The 10,117-nt window shown below is 34.3% G+C and overlaps 1 protein-coding gene across 1 annotated transcript; it reads left to right on the forward strand.

Annotated features, from left to right (window-relative positions):
• LOC107646802 (protein FAR-RED IMPAIRED RESPONSE 1-like) lies at positions 3,565 to 4,200 on the forward strand. Its single transcript, XM_016350957.1, has one exon. The coding sequence runs from the start codon at positions 3,565 to 3,567 to the stop codon at positions 4,198 to 4,200; it is 636 nt and encodes a 211-aa protein (XP_016206443.1).

Genomic DNA, 10,117 nt, shown 5'->3' on the forward strand with positions numbered 1-10,117 from the left:
AGAAGAAGACGCGAGCCATGGCCGAAGGGAAGGAGGCGTCGTGTCTGGCAGCCGTTGTCGCATTCGCCGTCGTCTTCGCGGGGTTCATATCACTGTCATCATCGCCGTCGTAAAGCCCTCGCCGCTAGTCCGCCTTGAAGCCACCGTCGAGCAGAGCCGCGTGAGAGAGAGATGCGGAGGAAGGAGCCACCGCCGTTGAAGTAGGGTCTGTCGCTGTCGTCGGTGCTTTGCTGTCACCGCCGTTGCTGTTGGGAGTTGTGCTGGCCTGGCCGAGCCTATGCTGCCGAGAAACACCACTGCTGCCGCTAAGAATGCACTACCGGTAAGGGTTTCGAGTTGATTTCAGTTATTTTGAATTTCCAGGGAAACGTTACAATTACTTCATGTTGGTTTCATTCGCTGTCGCCGGAGTTCTGGTCACTACTATTACTTGGGATGGCTGCGGGGGCTGCCGCTAAACCAATTTAGAGACCGCGACTGTTTGATTTTGTTATTACAGTAAGTATTTCTTTGGAGACCTCGCGTTAGTGTTCTATTACGTGTATTAGAGTCTTTGCGATATTATTGATTTTAGGAGTTAGTAACCAATGTTGCATATTGTGTTTTAAAGCTATTTAGGCTATTGCGAAAGTGAGCGGAGCTGGAATTGAAGTTGCCATTGATTTCGGGCTGAGAGAAAAGAGTTCTGTTGATGCGTTTGGGTTATGGTTTTGACTTGTCAAGGTAGGGACATTTTCTAAAAACTAATTTATTTTAAATTGGAATTGTTATAAATTGATATGATGTGCGAAATGCATTTCCAGTGATTATGTAAGTCTTACGAATTGTTTGGTTTGTCTTGGATGAATATGGTTGTCTGTTTGATTGCACTATTTACTAATTTTGTTCAATTGGAGATTTCTGGGTTGGTTTGATTTGAAATGATTTTGATAGTTTGAAATTCTGAATTTTTCTTTATTGGAAATTGATTTGGTTTTGGACTTGTTGGAAAGGGTTGAGGATTGGTTTGGTCGGGACCCAAAAAGGGTGGCAAAATCCAAGTTTTAGGGGTGATGCTGCTGGAATTTCTATAAAATCCAAAATATTAATTGAATTGTCATTTATAAAATTACAAATTTAGGAATTTGATTATTTTACTTGAATTATTTAAGAAAATGATGAATTATGTTTTGAATTGAATTATTGAAAAGAGAATTATGATTGAGCCTTATTTCTTAATAAAAGGCTTATGTTTGAGGGGTTGATTTAAATATGAGAATGGTTACATTTTTTTTTTTAAATTTGATTAAAGAATCACATTCGGAGTTGTTTTAGTGGATTTAAAGAAAATTGGGCTTTGATTGAGTAACTCTGTTCGTGACGTTTTGGAAGAAGTTAGAGAATTTGGTTTTAAAAGTAAACTTGAAGGTGGTTCTAATTTGAATGGACTGGTTTTATTCTAAGCAAGTCGATTTTCCAAATTGTTTGGGACTTCTGAATTCTTGTGATTTGATTTTGATTGAAATTAAGAAAACAATGACTTTTAAAAATCTTTAATGAATTTAAGGAATTGAAATTTAGTAGATTCTCTCTCAAAATATTGAGACTTTGTGGCGGTAATTAATTAATAATTCATAATTTAAAGTGGTTAAGCGGATGGTTTAAGAATGAAATGATTGTTGAGGTTGGTTTGGGAAAATTACATGGTATAGAAAAGAATTCTATAAAGAGAAAGGATTTTTAGTTTCAAAGTAAAGTGATTTGAGGAAAAAGTGATATATGGCATGAATGATGATTTACTTGATGTGGATTGTTGAGGAAGTACGAAAATGATTATGAATGAATTGGAAAGATAATGAAAATGAGCTTGAATTTGATTGTAATATGCCTCTGGGTAAGATGCAGTGGTGTTATCCACTTGCTCCGAGTAAGAGGTGAGAATATCGGGTAAGATACAGTGGTGTTATCCACTTGCTCTGGTTGAGAGTTTGAAACTCCGGGTAAGATGCAATGGTGGAATTCTATCGCCGCTAGCTCTGGGTTGAGAACTGTAACACCACCTGGGTAAGAGGCAGGGTGAAGTTGTCCCCTACTCCGGGTACGTGGGTAAGATGCAAGGGTTGTGGTGTTGTCCCACTTGCTTCGTGTTTGGTGTTCTGTCTAGGGTTAGTTACCGGACATGTCGGGTTTGGCTTTATAACCGACATATGAGACTCATCAGCCATAGGGCAAGCATTCATCATATGCATTTATGTGACATTGTTTGGGTGTGCATATTATAATTGGTTTGCCTATGTGAATAAATATGTTTAACTGCTAATTGCTCTACTTGATGTAACTGCTTGATTGTGTTTGAACCTTCTTACTTGTGTTTGTGACTGAAGTTGAGTGGATTGTGATGAATTAGACATTGATTGAATTGTTTGAGCTAAGGGCCATGTTTGGTTTGTGTTTCTGGTTTAGAAAAGTATGAAAAATCAAACTGGTTCAGCATAGACTTAATGAAACCTTTGCTTGGAACAGCTTGGTCATTCATACTGTCTAGGAAAGACTTTTAAAAAGGTTTTGGATTTTTGAAGAATTAACGGATTTATCTTTTAAAAAGGATTTCAGATTTTTTAATAAGAATCTTTGGTTTGGAAAAGATACATAAGGCAGCTATTAATCAGTATATTTTTTAAAACAGTTTTATTCTACATATGTTAATATAGCAATTCTCTAACCCTATAGTGAGAACCAGCGAGAACGATTTTCTCACTCCCCTACAGGTCTTTTCTTTTTTAGGATATGGGTGGCGAAGTTCGGAAGAGTTTATTTCATTTTTCTGTTTACATGTTATTTTTGTATTACTTTAGATATTATGTTTTCCTCACCTTCAACTTTATAAGTTTTGTAAGAGGGATAAGAATTTGATATGATATGCTTGTAAATTAATAATATGTATATATATGTATTCTTTGTAAGTATTGTAATTTGTATTGTAAGTATGGATGTATGTTTTGAAAACTACGGTTTTAAAGTTTTAAACAGGCTCCTATTTTAGTAGTATATATGTTAAGAGTCGTCGTAATACCCGATCTATCAGAGTGACGCAGCCGAAAGCGTGACATTCTAGAAGCTAAGGTGTTACAGTTCTCAATGAATAAGTGGATATTGAAAGAGTTTTTTCGGATGTTGAATAATGGATACTTATATCCTTTTCTAACACATTTTTGGTTTGATTCGCTCAGCTGTATTAGGGTGTTTTCGATTGCAGGGGGAAGAAGCTATAGACATTATTGAGTTGGAGGATGATGATACAGAATTGAGTCATGAGGTGTAAATTCTATTTATTATTGTCATAATACTAACGAGTTATTGGAGTCTAATTTTTTAAGTATGTGCGGCATTGAATGTTATTTTCTCTGAATGAATTTGCAATTACTGGATCAAACTAGAATTCAACTAGAGAAAATCTCTTACGTAGGATTGCGATTTGGTTCGTTGTAGCGGGCATAAGAATTCTATTCGAATTATGCAAAGAAAGTTAGGTTCATCACTAAGATTAGGAACACCAACTTTGATAAAACAAGGAAGGAATTAAGGATGTCCATTAACCAATTGATAACTTGTAATCGTGAAGGTTATCGGGAGTCTCGAGTGAAGGCAGCATCTCGGGTAAAGAAAATAACAACCACGAGATGCAGAGCAAGGATGTACGTGATGTTTAATAAGCAGAAGGATCATTGGATGGTGTCGAAATTAGAATTAAAGCATACCCATCCGTGTTCTGCTAAGCAATCGGTTCATTACCACGAGTACAGAGAACTGACCATGCATGCCAAGTGTGTGATTGAGAAAAACGATGAGGTTGACATACAACCCAATAAAACCTACCTCACACTGGCGAACGAGGTTGGTGGGTCGTCGAATTTAGGTTACTCAGAAAAAGATGTGAGGAATTACATTACAAACAATCTGCGCTGTGCTGACGAAAATACGGATGTTAAGGAAATGTTGAGCTATTTCTTGCGAATGAAAGAGATTAACCCGAATTTCTTTTATGCAGTAGATGTCGATGCTGCTAACAAGTTTAGGAGTGTGCCCTGGGTAGATGCGAGGTGCAGGGCGTCCTACAAATATTATAGAGACGTGGTGTCGTTTTATATAACATACAGTAGAAACAAGTATGTGTGTGTTTGTGTCTCTAGTGAAAGGTTTCTTATTTTGACATTATCGTGAGTTGTTACTTGTAATACTCTACCACACAGAGTCTTACGCTTAAGTCGTAAAGTAGAGGTGGCGAGGTATTATGATCTCTAGAAATAAAATACGTACATAAATATAGTTGAAAGAGTTCATATCTAGGAGTTCTGAAGAATAAGCTAAACAAAAGCATAAACAGAAAATCATGTGGCACTCGCAAGGATAATCATAAACAGATAGGTAAGATCAAAAGAAGGCTAAAAATATAATATATAGATTGGAGTTCAAAAATACAGATATCAAGCTCCAGACTCGACCTGCGAAGCTAAGGTCGGCCAAAGTATATAATTATATATATACAACCCAAAATAAAACTCAAACTATAGAATAAACACCTGTTTCTCCAAGTCAACCTCTAGGAGGGACAAAATACAAAATATACATGCGGAGATTCTATAAATATATATACATAGCCTTAAAGAAAATATAATAGCACAAAATATGGTTCTTCGCTTGTAAGGTAGGTGTCTTTCAACCTGCATCTGAAAAATAACAGAAATATGTATGGAATGAGAACTGGAGGTTCTCAGTATGATAAAGGTGCCTGCATAGTTAATATAAAAGGTCCTGAAAAAGCAAGAGGCATTCCTAGAACTTTGACACTCAGATTTCAACTTAATGATCCAACTAAACCAGAAATTAAGTTATCTAAGGTATTCAAGTTCTAAATCTAAGCTTAACCTAAAACTTTACTTTTTGTCTTCCCCAATCTTCCAAGTCACTGGTGGAACAACCCCTCCCCACACCTCCACTAAGAAGGGTCTCTCAGAAAATATACACATACAATTCAAGCAAGGAAATCACAAACAGATGTGCAATTACAGCAAGTAGAACAAGTAGCAGATAAGTAGAGTTAAGTAATTATAAAAACTAAGACAATACACACTCAAGCAAAACATACAATGCACATGATGTATGCCTGTCCTATGGCTGAAGAGTCTCATCTGTCGGTTATACAGCCAATTTAACATGGCCTGGTAGCTAACCATTGGACAGTCCCTCTGCGTGCGCATCCCAAGCTCAAAAATAATATCCATGGAATTAAACTCCAAGCTCAAATATAATATTCCATGGAGTCAAACTTCAAGCTCAATAATATTCCATAGAGTCAAACTCCAAATTCAATAATATTCCATGGAGACAAACTCCAAGCTCAATAATATAATTCCATGGAGTCAAACTCCAAACTCAATAATATAATATTCCATGAAAAAATCTCAAGCTCAATTTTATATATATGCTTGCCCATGGGGAATCCGGAAAGTTAAAGTGCCTGGTCACATATTGCGACAAAGGGTCAACAATTAATCTCAGAATATACAAGTTATATAATAATCTATTTTCTTTTTAAAATAACACTTCAAATAAAATCTTCAATTTTTATAGAAATATCGGCATCATCTCCTCCAAAACTCAAACTTCTGCCACCCTTCAAGGGTCCCAACCACCAAACCAAATACCTCTCAGTCATTCAAATCATTTTCAATATCAAATGAGGTAAGTACGATTTTGGTTCCTTAAGTTTAGTGCTAGAATCAAATTCGTCCCTCTTGTTATTTTGCCATTAAAGTCGTCCTTAATGTTGCATTTGTATTTAATTTCGTCCTTTTTATAATTTTTATTATTAAAATAGGAATAGGGGTAGTTTAGGAATAAAACAAAAAATTTTATTAAAAAGGACGATTTTAATAAAAAAACATTAAGGACGATTTTATATCGAAAATTAGATGAGGGACGGTTTCGATTCTGGCCCTCAACGTTAGGGACCAAAACCATACTTACCCCATATCAAATTATTTCAAAATCAAACCAATTTCAATATTAAATCTTTTCCCAAAATCAACCAACCCTAATAACAAATCGCTTACAAAATCATTCTTGTGTGTATTATTCTCTTTCTATGATTGTAATATTTGATTTGTTTGATTTTTTATGTCCATTATTTGATGTATGAATTAATTTATATGATTGAGGCCTTGATTTTAATTAGCTCACTTAGCCAAATAGCCTACCTTTTATCTACCATTATTAACCAATGTTGAGCCTATTTAATCCCTTTTATTCTTAATTTTAGCAAATCACTATCCCTAAGTGAAAAATAATAAATGTATTTAATTTAGATATTTGATTAGCTTAGACTAGTGAAAGTGTGTATCATTTAAGTGTGGGAAGTTTGAGAACATTGGTTAAGATAAAAGTGTATTTTTCAGTTTTCATTAAAAATCTTAGAAGTTGGGTACATAATCATGCATTGAATGTTGAACCATATGCATTAATATTTTTGTATATATTGTTATATAAAAAAAGAGAGAAAAAAAAAAGCAATAAGGAGGGGACAAAATGCCCCAAAGTAAAGCAATAAGAATAATGCATATGAGATGTGAATAGAAAGGGAATGCATGAGTGTGTGAAAAAAGTGAATAATGGGTAGTTAGATTTTTATTTGAATTGTATAGGTTATTATGTGAGTTAGGTGAGAGTTTAAGTTTATCAAAGATTCAAATTTCAAACTCACTTGACCATATGCATCTTTACCTTTACCCTAACCCTATTACAACCTTGTGGAAAGTCCTCATGATAATTGTATCTATGCATTGAATAATTGTTGATTGTTAGATGAAAAGCAAATCTTAGAAAGCATGATTAAAGGAGAATTGAGTGAATCAACCCTATACACTTGAGCGACTAGAGCGTATACACATATCCGATGAGGGTTCGATTGCTCAATTCTATGTTTCCACCGGTTATTATTTTTAATCTTGCAAGTTTTAAATTCTCTTCAATAAATCTAATCAATTGTTGGATTTGATTTGATTGTGATTGCTTTAGCCCTTGTGTTTACATATGAATTCTAGGAAATTGATTTATTTTGACCAAATAGTTGCATACATCTAGATAGATTGCATATAGATAGTTTAATTTGAATAAATGTTAATACCCCATTCTTGTCTTTCTTGAGTTTAGCATGAAGACATGCTATTGTTTTTAGTGTGGGAAGATTGATAAACCACAATTTTATGATTTATCTTGTATTGAATTTGGTGGATTTTATTAACTTTTTTCACATTTATTCATTGAAATAGCATAGTTTTATGAATTCTTCCTAATTTGTGCTTAAGAGTGAAAATATGCTTTTTAGGCTCTTAATTCGCTAATTTTAATTCACTTTAATTACATTCGATATCTTGATGTGTTTATTGAGTGATTTTAGGCTTAGAGGGCAAGTATGGATTGAAAAAATGAAGAAAATGTATGTAAAAGTAGAGAATTCATGAAGAAATGAAGTTTTGAAAATCTGCTGATGGCGCGTACGCGTGACTTTTGTGTACACGTGACCTGAAATTTTGCCATGTTCCGCATACGTGTGACATTTCACGTACGCGTGACACGAAGCACGTGACTCACTTAAAGAAAACATAGCTGGCGATTTCTGGACTGCTTTAGACCCAAATCCAACTCATTTCTAAAGTATTTCATGCAATTCTCAAGGAGAAACAAGTGGAGAGCAATTAGGTTTAGCAAGAAACATGTTTTAGGTTATTTTTCTAGAGAGAGAAGCTTTCTCTTCTCTCTAGAATTAAGATAGATTAGTTAAGTTTCTCTTAGATTTAGGTTTTTTATACTTGTTTTAATTTAGTTTTTCTTACAATTTCTTGTTATTACATCTTTGTTCTCTTAGTTTCACTTGTTATTTCTTTTATTTGTTGCTTTTATGCTTATGAACTCTTGTTGGTTTTAATTTCCTATTAATGCAATTTGAGGTATTTCATGTTTAATGTTGTTTATTTGATTACTTATTGTTATATTGCATTTAGTAGCTTTAGATTTTGTTATTCTTACAATTTTACCATGCTTTCATTTTTATGCCTTCCAAGTATTTGATCAAATGCTTGGTTGGGTTTTAGACTAGATTTTTATACCCTTGGCTTGTGATTGAAGGCTTAGGTTCCTTGATATCATTGATGTCCAGTATGATTAGTAATTTAGAGTTGTTAGTTGATTTTAGGACCAATTATATCCACGTGACTTAACCCTCCAATGTTAGAGGATAACTAAGTGGAATTAACCCTTTGTAATTACCATGTTGTGGTCTATGATCTAGATAGGAAGTCTTGACTCTTAATCCTTGTCATGAGTCCCTTTTAGCATTTGATCTCTTAGTTGTTTTTACTTTCTTGCAATTTACATTTCTTGTTCATCATATTAAAAACCCCCAAAATTCTCATATCCAATAATATGCACACTTTCCTGCAATTCCTTTGAGAGACGACCCGAGGTTTAAATACTCTCAATTTTTATTAGTTTGACTTAAGTGACAAACAAATTAAATTTTGATTGAGGGTTGATTGTTGGTTTGGATCTATACTTCAACGGAATTATTTTGTGAAAATTCCTAACCAACGATTTTCCTACGTCAGTTTTTCCATTCGCATACGCGTGCACACGCCCACATATGCGAGACGTCTGGGCAGAACCCAGGGTCTGCGTCACATGTGTGTTCACGTACGCATGCCCTCAATAAGTGTCAAAAAGCTGCTAAGTCCTGCAAAATCTGCTTTTGCACACCAAATTTTTGATGCGCATAACTTTCTCGTTAGAGATTATTTTTAGTCCATTCTTCAAATGGAGTAAACTTCATGAACCTAAATTTCATTTAAAATAAGTTTTGAAAATTTTGAGATCCTAGAAGTCGAGTTATGGCCCGTTGAAGTTGGATAAAAAATAAGTTTTTCAACAAAAGTTCCAAAACCTCTATTTTTACCAACGTCCATTCACAACCAATGATTTCACACTTTAAAACAATACTAAACATGATCAATACCATTTTATGTAATTTCCATCACTTCCATGCAAACTACTTACTCAATTATATTCCTTTCCACACAACCCAACAATCCAAACAACATAACTCATTCTTATCATAATACGTTATCACCATCGAACATCAACATCAACAATCAACAATATCATCATTCATTAACTCGTTGTCAACATAATTTTATATTTCTATCAAGGTTACTAAATATTAACATACTTACACATTCCAACCTATCCTATGGTCGTCTAACCTACGTTTTCACGAAACATTATATATTATCTACGAGAAACCAAAACTATACATTGGCATATTTCTCCCTAATCTAAAGACACCTCAATTTCACTATTTCTTAACTATCCACAGTCCCAAAACCTCTCCAAAATGAATTCTAGCCACCAAGATTCAAAATCAAGCTTCCAACATCATTAATGAACTCCAATTCAACATAATTCAACCTATTTCCACAACATATCACTATAAGCAATATCAAATCTTACTAAGTCATAATCCATAGGAGGTCTGAGAGTTCTTACCTTACTCATGTACCAATGGAATAAAATCCAATAGTTTTCTCAAGCTAGTTTGATCCTAAATACCAAAACATCAAATTTCAATACACAATTATCCAAAATTTCAAAAATTAGGGGAAAGAGAGACTGAGAATGAAATTGAGATTTTTTTACCAAATTCGTTAGTGAACTTTGTAGAGCTCAGCGTGGTAATCGCGTGGCCACAAGCAGTGTGGCGATCGGAGCTCCAGATTGAAAGTTATAGGAATTTGAAGTTGAAAGTGGGAGGCTTAGGGTTCATCCTCACCTCTCTTCATTCTCAGCGTGCTTCATTTCATTTTGGAGAAGAAAGAGCTGAGTTGAATGTCTTATATATTGGGTCTTGGGCCTAGTTTGGATTCGATCCAACCAATTCGGTCCGTTGGTCTAGTTTTGGGCTAAAATCTTTAAAATTAGTGTTAAAACTCGTATTTTTAGTATTTTTACCACATTGGATTAATAAAATTTAATTTCCTAATTTTTTAATTAATAATTAATTTATTGATTAATTATTGATTAATTATGC

This window comes from Arachis ipaensis, chromosome B06 (genome assembly GCF_000816755.2).
Source record: "Arachis ipaensis cultivar K30076 chromosome B06, Araip1.1, whole genome shotgun sequence".
Lineage (NCBI taxonomy): Eukaryota > Viridiplantae > Streptophyta > Magnoliopsida > Fabales > Fabaceae > Arachis > Arachis ipaensis.

Excerpts from the sequence above, each read along its gene's own strand:
- LOC107646802 (XM_016350957.1), top strand. The coding sequence starts at position 3,565 with ATGTCCATTAACCAATTGATAACTTGTAATCGTGAAGGTTATCGGGAG.